Raw genomic sequence first — 16,681 nt, 5'->3', positions numbered from 1 at the left:
AAGTAATGCCTGAACTCAGTCTGGTGCGTGTGTGTGAGGTGTAGGGGAGAAGGAGAGGAAATGAATGAATAAATAAATAAGAAACTGCAGTGCATGTCTCGCAGGACTGGAGCTGAGGAACAGAAAATACAAATCATTGTCAGTTGTGCCGTCGTCTGCGCTAATCTCAGTGTGCATGTGCGGATGTTTGGCCTCTTTGCTTCATCATGGGTTTCGTCATGTCTGTTTCTAACATGTTTGACCTTTCCTTCAAACCCCACTAGGACTCACTGTGTCCAGCTCAGCTGATTCTGGAGGATGAAGGACTGAGCCGCATCGCTCACACGGTCCAGACTCTGCTAGAGCTGCCTCCATCCGGACCCCGGCGCGCCTCCCTTCAAATTTCTCCGCAAAGCACCAACAGCTCATAACCTTAAATTCAACTTTAATACAAGCCATAACCTCTGAACATCTCAAGTGTTTTATTCTATTAAAGAACGGGGTGCGCACATGATTGAGTCCTTGTACAGCTGCTTGGAGGTTTACTTCAGATTTTCATTCTGGTCCACTGTGAGTATTCAGCAGGCAATTACAAATATTACACAAGATGAAGGAAAATTAAACAGAGATGTGAAGCAAGTAATGCGAGTCTGCCTCTTCCAAATACAGTAATTGCCATACTTCAAGATGATGTATGGTATGCAAAGTATTTATTTGACAGAGAAATGAGCTTCATTGCTGGGGTGGTGCTGGTGGAGTTGTTTTGTTGGCGGTTGTTTATACTTGGAAAATTAATTATGGCTGTAATCTGGTCTCCATAACAATGCAAAGTTAATTGATTTTCCACAGGTAATTACTCTTGCATAGAGTAGGCATGGCAGTCTGCAGATAAGCCTATAATCATTAGAGTGCTATGATAAGCTAAACCAAGCTCACAAGCACCAAAAAAAAAAAAAAAAAACATTACACAGAGATAACGCATCTGAGACAGAATGGAGAACTGCACAGTTTATTACATAAGGAAATGGATAATGTATTTTTTTGCACTCCAATATATTAGATTTGAATGAAATGTATCAATTTGCTAATTGTTAGCTTTAATTAGGGCCATTTATATCTGTGCTGCAGGAACCACACCAGCAGACATCACTAGGTGTATGTAGCTGGATCAGTCTCAGTGTTTCAGACCGAGCAAGCCTGTGTTTGATCTTAGTTACATCAAGCATCAACATCAGTATAATTTGCGTCCCTCCCTTATTCAAGCACAGGATTCATGTGCAGTCAGCCCCAATCAATTCAATTTAATTCAGCCTGATGTGTGTAGTGCTACGTCACATTCTTGCAAAACAGCTTTACAGAATTTGGCCTGTAGATAGAGATCTCAAATGATCAAGCCCGAGGAGGCTCTGGAAAAAACTAATCCTGAAAAAAATCTTTGGAAATGGGAAAATGATCTCAATTTGCTTCACCATCAAATTGAGATGATGTTTCATTTTCGAAAGATTTGCAGTGGCATCATCGTAGCCTATGAGCTTTATCCAAACTTTTTTTTTTTTTTTAAACGTAAATGGTGCAAAGGAGAAATTCAGTGGTTTGCACATAATTATCTTAAAACATTATACCACATACTTTCCTTTTAGGGAAAAAAAAAACTCCTCCACCACCACCCCAAAACATGAAGAAAACCTTAAATGGAACTAGACGCAATGAGAAAAACTGTGTAAGGCTGGTTTGTATAGAGGTGTAGACTAGTAAAATCCAACAGCGCTAAATGTGGTGCAATGTTCAGCATGAAACACTGAGAAATAAGATTATTGAGATTATCACAGGCCAGTTTTTAGGATTACAGTGTTTCAGTAAATGTCAAGAGGGAGTCTCTATAGAAATAGTTTTTTGGCAAGTGCAAATCTTTACAGTTATCCATCTGGGACCATCCGCAGCCACAGAAGGTGAGTCACGAGCACAGAATTAGAGTCAGGGTAAACTCTCATACAACTTCTCTGCATACAGTACAGAAGTGTATAAACAAAGTGGGTGGGAAAAAAGGAAGAAAAAACATTTCCGAAACAGCACGTAGTCTAGAAATAACTTGTCTTTGCATCGTTTCCTTGTTTCAAGAGGAATAATTGACTAGCAAATAAAGATGGATACACTGCCTGGCAGAAAGAAAAAAAAAAAAGGGTTGGCCACTTTTGGCTTTGATTACAGCAGACAATGTGCAGTTCATATATGAAAATGACTCCTCATGCTCCCAGAACCACTCTTTCACAATTTGTGTCCTGAAATATACCTATCATCAGGCAAGAAAACCACTGCATTGATGTGATAACCCAGTCATACAGCGCATTCAGGTCATCAGCTGACTTCATTTTATTGCCTGACCAACTATCTCCTGAGGCTACACATTTGTATGGTGGCCACTATGGGTTCATCACTTCATGTGCGTCCCTTCTTACGCTGACGCTCGCATCACTCTGGAACAGAGTCAGTCTGAACTCATCAGACCACTTGACCTTTTTTCCACAAACTTTAATCTGTATGTTTTCTAGCAAATTAAAGCCTTTTTCTGATCAAACAAGTGCTTTTCTCATGAACATACAGCTGTTTACTCCCAATCCTGTGAGTTCTCTTCATGTTGTATATTTGGAAATTGCTCTTACTATCACTATTAAATGTAGACATTATTTCTATTGTCTGTGTTTTGTGTTTTTTTTTTTTTTTTTTTGTGTGCAATGCAACTTTACCAAGCGTTTCAGTGATCAGAGTTGTCATTGATTTTATTATTATTTTTCTTCCACTAAGTATTTAGCTCCTTCCTTTCAAGTTTTAATAATGCATTGGACTTCTATTAACACAATCCGAATATTTTTAGATGTCCTTAATTGTAATTCTTTGCTTGATGCAGGCCAATAATCTGACCCTTCTGAAACAGCAATGTTTTTTGGCCAATCAGTATAATCAGACATCAAATAATCAGAGATCACAATAATCTGGCAGGGGGGAAACGACTTTTGCTTCAAGTTTCAATTGTACAGCAACTGCTTCATTTGAAATTCCCTGAGCTGTATTACAGAGCCGAAGGATACGTATAACCATTACAATAATTTTAATGAGCCATTTGTTCTGGGTAACAAACCAATATGAACTAAGGGCAAAGCATATTTGAGAGGAACTTTCTAATTACAATTGGAATGATTTAACACCTCATTTGTTCACAAATATAGATCAGAGTTTAGCGTACACCAGTGGCTGAGTTTATAACCAGATAAAAACAGAAATATAAATGTAAATTGCATTCTACCGGCATGTGTGCATGTCTATACAGCATAGCAGAAAACTCCCCTCTGTGGCCCTCAGACAAACCTTCTTATAATTATCCCCAGTTAATAACAAACATGTCCCTGTGAGTTGATCTGTGAAGTTGGACATGTCCAGAAGGAGGTGTTCCCTCCGTGAGCAGTACAGAAGCAATTTAGAAGAAACGCAACCAGGTTCCCCAGTTTTGTGATAAGAATACTGAGATCATTACTCTGTTTCACCATCTGTTATTGACCTTGGGCATGTGTAAGATGCTCAATCCCACAGATGCCCTACTCATCACATATTGATTCAGCATGGCCTGGTCTCTCCAGGGCAGAAATCATGAATACATGGGTAAGACAATGTGGGCATTTGTGTTGCAATCATAGGAAGTGCTTAAAAGATATGAAGGCAAATATCTACCTTGCATTTCAGCAAGAGTTATTCATGTGGGAAAGTAGAAATAAGTGCATCTAAAAACAAGCAGGTGATGTAGAGCACATGAAGCTAAGGAAACAAATAATTTAAAAAGGAATTATGAAATCATGTAAAACTCAAGTGAAAACGAAAATAAATATATGATTAAAAAATGTGTAAAGCAACACACTAGGTGTCTAAAAGCATTGTGACTGACTATTATTCATGTGACTTCTACTGTATAAGAGATGTGTCTGATGAAAAACTTTTAGGACAGTAAAGAAATATGGACATGCAGGTTATATTTTAGGTCTGTTAAAAAAAACAATATTATTGTGGTCTATTTGCGACACACATTTTATCCAGTTTCCAATCTGCAGTGTTATTATCCCGAGGAAACAGACCGTTTCACTGACCAAAAGGCGCTCAGTAATGGTACCATTTTAAAATAGATGACTTATTTACACAATCTGTAGAGGCAGGATCATTTAACCTCCTGGCACCTTATGAGACTGACCGCTAAACCACATCTCGTTGAATATTCAATAGGTCAGGAACAGTGAAAAAACAAAATGAGGTCTTGAATGCAGTAAGTACATGTGTGCTGTAGGTGTTGCAGGGCGACTCCACGAGTGCAGAGCCATGCAGGCCTCTGTTAAAGAATACCAACTTTATTACTTAATATATGTATATTTTTATTCTCAGCCTCAAATCTTAGAAAGCATGTATGTAATTTAAAAAATGTGTAACTCATTTAAGTCAACATTATAGCCTTTTTTGTAAGGTTTCTTGCTATAAATATTTTCAAGATTAATAACAGATTTAAACCTAACAATTTGGGTTTTTATTATGAATTATGTCTATAATTTACTAATTCACAAATCATGTTGATGTGCTAATATAAAATAATACAAATTTGTTAAGTACATCTTGTTTCTACTGGATTGGACCTCCTTTTACTTTTAAACCTTCCTTTATGGCATACAGTAGACTCAACAAGGTGCTGGAAACATTCTTCTGAGATTTTGGTCCATCATGCAATCGCTGCAGATTTGTCGGCTGCACATCCATGATGTCAATCTTCCAATGGGTCCACCACATCCCAAATGTGCCCTATTCTGGTTACCAGTGTTATTCTGGAGGCCAGTAAATTCATTGATATGTTAAAGAAACCAGTTTAATATTAGTTTAGCTTTATTAAGGAATAGCAGAAATACCCAGGTAGGCTGTTGCATTCAAACAATGCTTAATTGTTATTAAGAGTCCAAAGAGTGTCAAGAGAATATTCCCCACACCACTACACCACCAGCCCTGAAGCACTGAGCAATGAATCAGGATGGATCCATGCTCTCAGGCCAAAATCCAACTCTACCTTCTGAATGTCGCAGCAGAAACTGAGACTCATCAGACCAGGCAATCTTTTTTTGTGCAATTTTGGTGAGCCCATGTGAACTGTAACCTCAGTTTCCTGTTCTTAGCTGACAGGAGTGGCACCCGATGCTGCTTCAAGGTTGTGCATTCAGAGATGCTTTTTGAGACATCTCGGTTATAACGAAGTGTTATTTGAGTTACTGTTGCCTTTCTATCAGCTTGAACCAGTCGGGCAATTCTTCTTTGAACTCTGGCATCAACAAGGCATTGTTGCCCAAAGAACTGCCGCTAACTGGATATTTTCTCTTTTTCAGACCATTCTCTGTAAACCCTTGAGCAAAATTTGAGTGTGAAAATCCAAGTAGATCAGGCATTTTAAAAATATTCAAACCAGACTAATGTTGACAACTACAACCATGCCATGTTTAAAGTGACTTAGGACTTCAGCAAATCACCCTGACCATGTCTATAAAGTATGAGGATGTTTTTTTGTTTTCTACTTTTAAAGTGACCTATTTAGTCAATAAGCATTAAAAACTACAAAAGAAGAAGAAGAAGAAGAAGAGAATGTTTTTCTATTTTCCATGATTTTCAAGACGGTTTGAACCCTTGTCATGTTGTAGTGATGGGAAGTTTGAATCATTTTAGTGACTCGGTTCTTTAAATCTCGTTCATCAAAATGAATGAATCTTTTTGTTTTGAGTCATTTAGTTCATTTTGGAAAATCAATTAAAAGACCCGCAGTACGTCTAGAGACACAAATTTTGGCTATAGTTTCAGTATTTTTTTTTTATGCAGCTAAGGACATATTATAATAATAAAAAATAAATAGGAGTGAACCTAAAACAATACCTTGTGGAACACCATACATCACTATAGTACATAAGTAGAATAGTCACCATTTACAGTACATCTACAAAATAATCAGATAATTATCAGTTAAATAAGACCTGAACCAGATGAGGTTCCCTTAAAATGGGAAATATAACCAGAATAGTAAGTTAATATCAGGAGGAAAACCAATTAAAACTTTGAGTAACACAATTCCCAGCCTTGCACAGACATTTCTATGACTGGGATTTTGTTCTCAGTGTCCTCCAATGTTTCAGGGGTCATAAAGATAAGCTTCATATTTCAATGTAAAGAAAATCCTTCTGGTTTAGACCATTCCCATTACAAATTTAAATCTGAATACAGAAACAGATATGAATATGTGGAGCACAGAGACTGATTGAGGCATCGTTTTAAACCCTTAACTTCCAGCAATTGTAAACACTGATATGTGTGTATGGAAGCGGTGCTTATCAGACTGGGTAACATCATGTGTAAAGCTGTAATATTAATCACTCAGTAGAAGTACACAAAGCTGTGTGCAGTGTCGCTTGGTTGAAGAATCTCTTTTGTGATTAGTTGTTCTTTTTTTTCCCCTACTGTGCTCACTGATGAAGCTGAGAGGCTCTAAGTGCCATCTGCTGTCTCTAATTCAGCCTCAAGTGGCAGTCTACAGAGGCAAGGTGGATCTGATTTATAAAAAATACTTACAAGCTGACACCACCCGTCATTAATGTGCAATCTCATGAGCAAAAAATGAAATCCAGCTCAATACATTACCAGCTCAGATCCAGCACCACATCTCTTCTCCAGGTAGCTGCAGTAACATACAGTACCATTTCTCATCCAGTATTGCAGGTTGAAGTGAAAGAACATATAAACTGCAAGTGTCAGGCAACATCAACTTATGAAGATTAGTTTGTATCATGGCTTGAAGCACAATCTCGGCTTTGTGCAATCTGTTGTCATGACAGAAATATTAATAACATTCAACAAACTTGAAGGATCAAAAAAACAGACATGCACCTGTCATCACAAGAATGGTTTCTACAAGCTGGCTTCTATAGATAACCAAGGGTATTGTTGGAAATTTGATTTCTCCTTTTTTTTTTTTTCAAAAGGTTTACAAAGTTTATTTCATTGTTAAAGTCCTATGCCCTTGCAACTCATATATTTTCAACATATAATTCTAGAGAAGTCCTGGGCTCTTAGATTTCTTATAAAATGGTATGATATAATTCGTGGGTGTTCAATCTTATGCAGAGAGGGTCAGTGTGGCTGCAGGCTTTCATTACAGCCAAATTGGAGGCACTCTTGATATTTGGTTGGAGACTAAGATGAACTGATTAAGCAAGTGAAATGTAGCTCCAGCTTGGTTGGAATGAAACCCTGCAGCCACACTGGCCCTTGCTGGATAGAACTGAAGACCCCTGACATTACCGTAATTAAGCAGACATATGGTGTACTTCTTATTTTCATATCATTCAAAAATATTCTACAGAAGTCCTGTCTATAATTTGTCTACAATTACTTTCCCACCTTATTAAAATATGTAATTATAAAATAAAAATTTAGAATGTCGGGGTCTGTGTGCATGGAGTTTGCATGTTCACCTAGTGCTTGGTCGGGTTCCTCTGAGACTCCGGTGTCCTTTCACAGTCCAACGACATGCAGATTAGGCTAATTGGCATTCCCAAATTGCCCATATTGTGTGAAAACACGTGTGAATGTTGACTGGAGGTCTTACCACAGTTCAATGGAAATAAATACAATGGTAATCACCTTTAACCTCGACAGTCCCTGGTTACACTACAGAGGTTCTCAGAGGGATGGAGTGGGATATTCACTGATCAGCCTAATCGCCCATAAACAACACCAACAGCGGGTGAATTGTGAATTTTATAATATTGATTAGCAATTATGTACCATTAAACTGGTAATACATTTAAACTAGCTAGGCTCTTTTATGCCTGTGGGGGCAAAACACCACCATTTCCAGTCCAATCCCACAGAAAAGCCAATTCAGCACAAACAGAGCCACATTGCCATGACAATGGCCATAATTGCTATGGTTGTTAGAATGAACTAGTGTGTCACTGTTTTGTCTTTGGGTGTCTTCTAAATGCATGAATGGTCGTCCCCCCCCCCCTTTTCTGTGGCTGTATATTCTTTGGATTACAATGAGAGCTGTATTGCTATTTGTTAGCACCTGTCTGGAGCGCACTTAGAGTGTGTATTGTTCCAAAGAAATAATAGAATGCTTTTTCTGCTTTCTTATAATCTTACAATGCAAACTTGGAGCATTTTATTTGATTTATTGTTTTTCTTGCATGACATACCTTTTAATGATGATTGGATCTTCAAACGCTGACAAACATATATATGAATTTCAAAAAAAGTAAACAGATGTTTTATAGTCAAAGTGCAAAAACGGTTCATTGCATGCTTCTTTGGGGTTTTTTGGAAAGTGCTCACTGTTTAAAACTTATGGAAGTCCCAAGCTTGAAAAGCATGGATTTTTACTTGATAAATGTCATTTTCAGTCTATTGTTCAATCTGGCTAATGATTTTGATTGTTTTAAAAAACCTTTAATTGAAAAATTTTTGGAAACTGAACTTCCCTGTTTTGAACAAACCATATGACATGGAAGGGCTGCATTACATAGCAAAACTTGACACATGCTGAAAAGCAGATCACATGACAGAGAAAAGTTTGTTTATCTAGTAGCTTTTAGACTCTTCCCCCCCAAAAAAAAACCTAAAACAACCATGCAACTGAACCATTATTGTACTTTGACCAGAGAACATTTGACCATTATTCTCAGTGTTGTAACATTGCTTCTTTGCTTAATTCCCTTTTGTAAAAAATTACCATTAGGTGCACCTTGTTGCCCAAAATGCCGCAAAACTAGTGTTAGTGGAATATGTACAGTAGTATAAGTATTGATTCAGAAGCAAAACAAAAGTTTGCATAGCTAACTAACTTGACCACATCTTTCCAAATCCGGGTACCCCTTTTTTTCATCATTAGCATTGGTTTTGCTGAGTTTTTTGCACTATTGTGCACTTATGGTCATCTGAGAATTCATCTGCACTTCTGGGAACTCACCTATTGAATGTTTAGGTAGTGTGCAAGTCTTATCTGTGTCAGACATGTTTTACTTGGTTGTAAAGGCATTGGAATCGTGATCAGAAGGTCCCAGGTTCAAACGCCGCCACCACAATGGTGCCACTGTTGCGTCCTTAACCCTCTGCTGCTCAGCTGTATTATAGATAAAAATGTAAGTGAATAAGGGCATCTGCTACTGTAAATGCTGTAAGTGCATTTCCTTGTGTAGTGTGAGCAATGCAACGATTGTGATATTTGAAGATCTCCTACTTTGCATTAGTATACATGCTTGGTTCACTGCTTTGCTTTGGGTCATGTTAAGCAAGTGTTTATTTTAGGTGTGAGAGTCAGGCTGTATGACCTTTTCAATGTTGGGGAATATTCACAGTGCCCAAATGTAATGCTTACCTCTATAACGACTGTAACAAAGTCGCACCGCTGTCTAAAGAATATCTTGCATGAGCTTAAATCATGCATGACAATGCTAGCATTCCCCTTGTGTCTCAGAGTACTTAATTGTGTAAATTAGCACTATACTAATTTGAATATGGGCACGTTCCTACATAATTAGTTCACATGATGTGGATCATATTTATATTGTGGTCACGTCAATGAAACATGCATTAATGAGGCTTTGTGATAAATTTGGAATGCTAAATTCCTAATCTAACGTAGCCTCACTACCTCATGGTATACCTGATAGGCAGACAGAGTGATATGTTATTCAGGTTTGATTTTCCACCACACTGATTGCTCATGGTGTTTAGCTCCCTCCTGAACTCCTGAGGCACCTGGTTTAACACCTCCACTCTCTCTTTCTGTAATTAATCACACCCCATCTCCCAGAGACTCTGGAGAGATTGACTCAGGGCAACCAGAGAGAATGGAGAACTGAATTTAATTAAACATCATGCGGAACAATACGATGCACAGAGCTGGGCTAGAAATGCCCGGTCAGCATGGAGCAATGGAAATGGCCCAAACATTTCGCAGGTTGTATTTCTGAGACAAAAATAAAAATGAATGCATTTGTAAAACTCATCATTGAGCTCCAGAGATTTTTCTTTATTATTATTATTATTTTATTTTTTTGCTGACAAAAGATTTGCTGTTTAAGCATGAACCCAAGTCTTCACCAGCTAGAGGAAAAGTGCGTACTTGTAAAATGTCTTGTGCCAGAGACAGCTGGAAAAGTTAAACATAGATTACATTAAAAATAATTTCATGCTTTGTTTAGCCAGTAGACAGTGATGATAAAATTATATTTTTTTGCTTCATCACACTGGCAGATTGATGGCATGCTTGCTTGAGGAACTGACTTAATTATAGTGACTTAATATTCCGCAGCCTTGAAATAGTCCACTGCTTTGGATGTTACTGTACAGTATATAAGGCATTTGGACTTAAAGGTGTAGTCAGTACTGTACATTTGTGTTTCTATTATAAAATTGTAGTTCTGTAATTATAGTGTACTGTAGTTCTCCTCAGTTCATGGGAGCTGTCTAGAAAATACTAGCTGGAAAATGTAAGGATTTTAACTTCATGCAGCCATTTTAATAAAATTTTTACTTTTGTGTCTGTTTTCCCTAACTATGTTGCAAATCATGGCCAATGAAGTTACCATATGTTAAAAAAACAAACATATAAAGTAAAAGGCACATTTATTCCAACATAAAAATAAGCAAAAATACTCACTCACACACATTAGGAGAAAATTTGGGAACACCAATTAGGCTAATCTACATGTCCAAGGGACACACAGGGAGAACATGCAATCTCCATGCACGCAGACATGAGGTGGGAATCAAACCCTGACCCTGGAGGTGCAAGGCGACAGTGCTAACCACTACACCACCCTGATATTGGTTTTAAAAAAAATATATAATAACTTTAGTTCTAGTAATAACCTTTTTCTCTTTCTTTCATTTATGTTTAATGCATTAATACAAAGAAGAAATATTCCACTTTTTCTAAGCAAAATAATGATTATAATGATAAAAAAGACAACACAGATCACGTCTGCATTTCCTTTGACCTTGCATATTTAATATTTTTATCAATTTCAATAAGCAGGAGAAATTTTTATGGGATATTTTTTACAGCACTATTTTTCACCGTATCTTTCTCTCTCTTTCCATCTGTGTAGTGGGTGTCTTGCCACTGATCTGAGACCAGTTGCATTCATTAGAAATGAAGCTGCCAAAAAGATCTAATATGGCTATAAAAGAGCAGTTCTATAACGGTGCACATTTTAAAGTGTGCATAAAGCAGGAGCTGTTGTCTGTGTTTTCGTGGAGAGTTCAGCTTCCTGCTGGGTGTTCTGCTTAAAGTCGGGCAGCTGGGAGGGATGACTAAAGGCACAGAGCACCAGGAGGTGCAAACCTTCTGTTCTGAACGTCATCTGGTCCGGTTCTGCTTCATAACATAGGGTCCACTCTGGCCGCATGACCGGTGTGCTCAATGACATTGAAAAGTCCAGCATCTCACCTCATTTACCTACATCTCTAGGTGATGCATTCTTTTTTTATTTCTTTCTCACTTTTTTTTTTTTATATCTGTCTCTTTAACGTAGCATTGACTGGAGGATATTCTATTGCATGCTGATTTTGGTCTTTTAAAAGCAGCCTGAGACTGGATGACTTTGGTGGGAATGGTTTGAAATGAAAAATGTATTCAATTCCTTTTTTATGTGTAGCACAAAAGCATGCAAATACAAAATTGATGCTTTCTGAAATGACAAGCAACATGACTGACAAGTGGCGTACAGTATGTCTCTTGGTTCTGATTAGTTGGATAGTTTATTATCAGTGGTGCTTGCGAAGCGAAGCATTAATGGTGCTTGGAAAGCACTACTACTGCTATCTCACAGGCTTATTTTGTTTTTCCTTTGCTTCTGTACAAAAGTTTGGCGCGCAACTAGTCCCGCACTGGTTGTCGTAGAGCCATGCATGAGGTGTGAAATCGTGCAGCTTATTCGGTAATGGGGTGCCCCATAGACTTAACATTGAGACCAACATCAGCTATGACATCATAGCTATGTCTATGATGCTACGGCAAGCACCACTCACATTTTCTTCAGGAAATGTGCCTCTCTAGTTATTTTTATTATTTACAGAGCACATAGAGGTATGTATATGCATAGAACCTTCTAAATCCCACTTTTGTTAATACTTTCTGTGACTCTCTGTATGAACATTTCCACCTAATTCAATTCCCAAAATCTAAATAGATTACACACAATTTAATCACAGTGACCAGACAAAAGAATCCACTGTAGAACAATGAATGAACTCATTCCAAGGCGCAGTGCAAGCAACCCACAGTGCCCTTCTGACTTAGCCCTTAATCAGGTGAAGAACTGTGGCAGTGGCACAAGAAATGATGCAGAAGTACTAGTACTGTATAAAATAAGTATCTTGGTGGCACAGCAGCATCGTGGTTAGCACTATCGCCTTGCACCTTCAGGGTCCAGTTTTGATTCCTTCCTCGGGTTCTGCGTGCATGGAGTTTTCATGTTCTCCCTGTGCTTGGTGGGTTTCCTCCAGGCACTTCAGTTTTTCTCCACAGTCCAAAGACCTGCAGATGAGGCTTATTGGCTGTTTATTGGTTTGTTGGTGTGTGTGTCCTGTGATGGATTGGCACCCCGTCCACGGTGTACCCCGCCTTGTGCCTTAAGTCGCCTGGGATAGGCTTCAGGCCCCCTGTGACCCTAAATACAGGATAAAGCGGTATAGAAGATGAGTGAGTGAGAATCAACACAAAACTATAGAACTGACTAGCTTGTGTTGTTAAATGAAATGCAATTAATTTAAAACAGGAGTAAATACTGTAGTTTGTTTAGTGCATGGAATCTTATTATGTTTGTCCTTTCATTTTTCCCTGTGTAGAGTGAGACATGTCTACTTTTCCAGGACTGTCCAGTTACCAAATGTGACTTGCTACGTGCAGCAGTGACATTTAAACTGCCGTTTTATCCAGAAAATCAAGCTGCCAATATGGCTTAAAGAAATGCTAGTCAATTTATTTGCAACTTTATGTCATTAATGTTTCTTGACCTTTCCTAAATGACCCTTGAATAAACGTAATCGTTTATTAAAACCCATCATTAAACAGCAGAATTTTTGCAGTTAGTAGGGCAAAATCCTACGCAGCCCTGACTTACAGTAATGTGCAAAAGCCCTGAGCTGACCTTCATTTCTTTATATTTTGCTTCCTAAAAAACACTTTCTTGTTTCTGTTTTAATGTAGCTATGAGTAATACAGTAGTTCTCCAGACTGCCTGAAAGACATTTCGCATTCTCATTTTTAGTCCAGGTTTGTTTGTTAAGCCACGCAGTCACACATGGATCATTTAAGCATAAAAACCAGCATTAAAAATGAAGGAATGATCCAGTGAGAAACAGGTGCTGAGGATGACAGATGATACAGACGGTGATTAGTGTACTGCTGATGCTGAGGGCTTGAAACATACGAGAGGGGAAATGAGGGTGCGGCTGAGGTTTTGACATAAACAACAAATTTTAAAATTGTATTTTCTTTTAATTATTTATTATTTTCTAAACTGAATCTGCATAATTGAATTTAATATTAAGAAATTCATAACTGTCTTAAGTAGAAATTTTGCCTTTAATGAGGGTAAAAGTAGTTTTACATTCTTGCTGGTACTGTTAACCACCACCTTCATCACATCATACGGTATTGTTCACTTCTTCTTGGCTTTGTGCATCCTTGAAAACAAATACCGAAAAACTTAACAACCCAGAACAATAAATCATCATCAAACACATATCATGAACCACCAAAACTTCTTCTGTTACACATTTTACTCTGGACATTTTGCAGTAATGCCTGCTTGAGCAAACCCTACAGTTCTGGATATCGGTCAGCCGCAGCGCATTGGCGGAAGCTTCTGCTCACCGTAACTATGAGCCCTAGAAAGATCACGGAAAGATCAGATGCAATCCAGAAGAACTTAGAAGCAAATACTAAGACAATGTGTTTTCTTGCTGAAAGTGCTTCCATGACTGGTTTTGGAAGGCAGCTGCCCTCCCCTCTGTCCGGTACTGCGGATCACCCTTGTATCTTTTTATTATACGCAGTACTGGACCGTACCTGCCTACTTTTACTATGCTTACGGCTGTCTACACACATCCATTCACTTTTTATGACGAGACATTTTCTGCCAGCTATTCTTAAATCCCATGCATCTCAGCAAACAGACCATATTTTACTTAGATCACATCGCTAAAACAGTGTCCTGCCTTGGGGGCTGTTTGGATGTCTTGGTAATGGCTTAGAAAATGTCGGTGTCAATAAATCTCCCCTATGCTCGCCCATAGCAAGCTGTCCCACCGGACCACTCCGAAAGCTTCGTGCTCTCCAAATACATCACTCTCCGGAGAGATAAGATGACGCCTTGTAGAAATTTCATTCTATATTCGCCGGAATCCATTACGGAGTGAGTTTGTTTGATGCACAGCTCCTCCCGGTGCTCCTCACGTGCTTGGTTATTCTTATCTGTTTGTTTTCTCGGCAAAGTTGAGGCTGGGGTTGTATTTGGCACAGCCTGTCTGTCTACGTCTGATGTGTTCAGAAAAAAACTTCAAATCACCATCATTGTTCTGCTTCACCCCTTATTACAATACATTCCCGCTGTTAATTGAGAAGGATCATAGTCTCCAGCATGTATGTTTAGCATGTTGCAGAGTTCGTCAGGTGTACACCGGAATAAACCTTCATGAACAACTACAACAATGTCGTTTTTAATAAAAACTTGTAATGGTGCATTTTATATAACCAATGCAAAAATACATACAGCATAGACACATCAGACTTTCAAACATAAACTCTTTGGCAAATTAACACACAATTAATAATCGTAATTAAACGAAAATGTAAACTTGACAATGGCGTAACAACATTTCGTACAAGAAAATTGTAAAGTTAAAAAAAAAAAAAAAAAGGTTTTGGCAATGTAATGCTCCACATGAAGCATCTTGTCTAAATCTGCATTTTTCATCCATGCAAGATCCGGTCCCCTCGGACACTGGGCTGGATTGTACTCGGGCTTAAATAAGCGAGGCCTAAAATGTCCCGGCCTTAGCACCGTACATTCGTCCCCTGCTTTCTCACGAAATAACAAATCTCCCAATGAAGGCCTTTATATAGTGCAAATAGGCTTGCTGCTGTCTTTAAAGTTGATCCTATGAAGGTCATTTTCGGAAAGGGGACTGCGAGACTGCGTTTGGTTTGGGTCCTGGAACAGGTCTGTACAGAAAGACAATGAATGAAATAAAACATAAATGTTGTAAGAGTGACTTTATTAAAGTGTAAAACTCAAGATCCTCCTGATTTTTTTTTGTTGTATAATGTAACTGGAATAAATTGATACCTGTAGCTGTTTTATGAAATGCCACACTCCTGGGTATGTGCTTTATAAAAGATTTAAACGTGTGTGCACGCTCTTCGGTCTCATTCCTAGATTTGCTGTTGACATTTTATGATGCACCTCCGAGGTGAAGGATGTAATTATTGTGCACCTTTCAGATGATGACCTTGGCTCTGTCAGGACTCGACCCGGCCATTCTTTTCACTCTCGTCCTGTTTATTCCCGTGTCAGCTGAGGCGAAATAATAATCACGCACTGTGTGTATCGCCGTATGTTCGAAATCACCCAAATACAAAATGGATGTCTCAACTAGCTTATCAAAATATAATCCTGTTCTCACAGCGTGTGGTTGATTTTTCCAGGTCATGGTTCCTCTCATCATGAATTGCCGTGGCTGCTTCTCAGAATAATTCCTATTTCATTGCATGGTGTTGATGGAATCTCTGCATTTTTTTGCACTGATATGAGATTTGCTTTTCAATTTTCTTCACTCGGTTCGGGTGCGGGAAAGGGGAAAACCGCTTCTTCTGTGTGAGAGGGCAGCTTCTACACGGAGCTTCAGCTCTCCACCGGGAGACGTAAAGCAGTCTTATCTATGCGCTTGAGCTTTATATGCGGTGGTGACTGGGCTCTGAGGATTGTATCGATGGGACACGTGGAAGGATAAAGATCAGCTGAAGGTTTGAATGGAGGCGTCCATGTTCCTTTTTTTGTTAATGCCGGCTGCTTTTGTGTTCAAAGATAACAGGCTGACGTGAGGATTATAATAAAGCGTTGGCTTGCGAGTTATCTGAGCCTATTCAGGGTTTCTGGTGCAGGAAAAGAGTCGAAAATAAATACGGGAGATTAATCAAACTGATGCATTGCAGCAGAGGTTCGGTATGTTTTTAGGGAACAGGAGAGTTTCGGTAACTAACGGGAAGTAAAATTTGCTCTGTTTTGCATTTTCAACATATAGCAGGATATAAACATAAGTGACGCACACAGTGTGAGGATTGCAACATGAACACATGCCACTTGCCAGAAAAAACACATCATGCATTCGTGTAATGTTACTTTTGCCACTAAAATACAAGCTTGTGGAGAAACATCTGGCTTGTCTCACATAGTGACATTCAGTAGCAGCAAGCGGGCACTAAAAGGTTTCTGTAACTACAGTCCAGGAACTAAACTTGCTCCCGACTTCTCTCGTCTCAAAGGTTGCAGCAACAATTGCCACCATTAATCTGAAGATATGTTTTGAGCAGGAATTCACAGTTTGATTGCAGACACAGCAAATTATTCAA

The 16,681-nt window shown here is 38.6% G+C and overlaps 2 protein-coding genes across 2 annotated transcripts in view; one reads left to right on the top strand and one right to left on the bottom strand.

Annotated features, from left to right (window-relative positions):
* The window catches only part of lrch4 (leucine-rich repeats and calponin homology (CH) domain containing 4), a 40,803-nt gene extending 38,132 nt beyond the window's left edge, over positions 1-2,671 (top strand). Inside the window, exon 18 of the mRNA XM_053513952.1 lies at positions 264-2,671. Within this exon, the coding sequence (XP_053369927.1) occupies positions 264-410 (147 nt within the window). The 3' untranslated portion in view covers positions 411-2,671. The remainder of the gene's footprint in view (positions 1-263) is intronic.
* Positions 2,672-14,753: 12,082 nt separating this feature from the next.
* Positions 14,754-16,681, bottom strand: part of adam19a (ADAM metallopeptidase domain 19a) — an 87,916-nt gene continuing 85,988 nt past the window's right edge. The window contains exon 23 of the mRNA XM_053513767.1: positions 14,754-15,274. Within this exon, the coding sequence (XP_053369742.1) occupies positions 15,220-15,274 (55 nt within the window). The 3' untranslated portion in view covers positions 14,754-15,219. The remainder of the gene's footprint in view (positions 15,275-16,681) is intronic.

This window comes from Clarias gariepinus, chromosome 1 (assembly GCF_024256425.1).
Source record: "Clarias gariepinus isolate MV-2021 ecotype Netherlands chromosome 1, CGAR_prim_01v2, whole genome shotgun sequence".
Taxonomy (NCBI): domain Eukaryota; kingdom Metazoa; phylum Chordata; class Actinopteri; order Siluriformes; family Clariidae; genus Clarias; species Clarias gariepinus.
The sequence above is the reverse complement of the archived record's forward strand: the minus strand, read 5'-3'. Positions and strand labels throughout refer to the sequence as shown.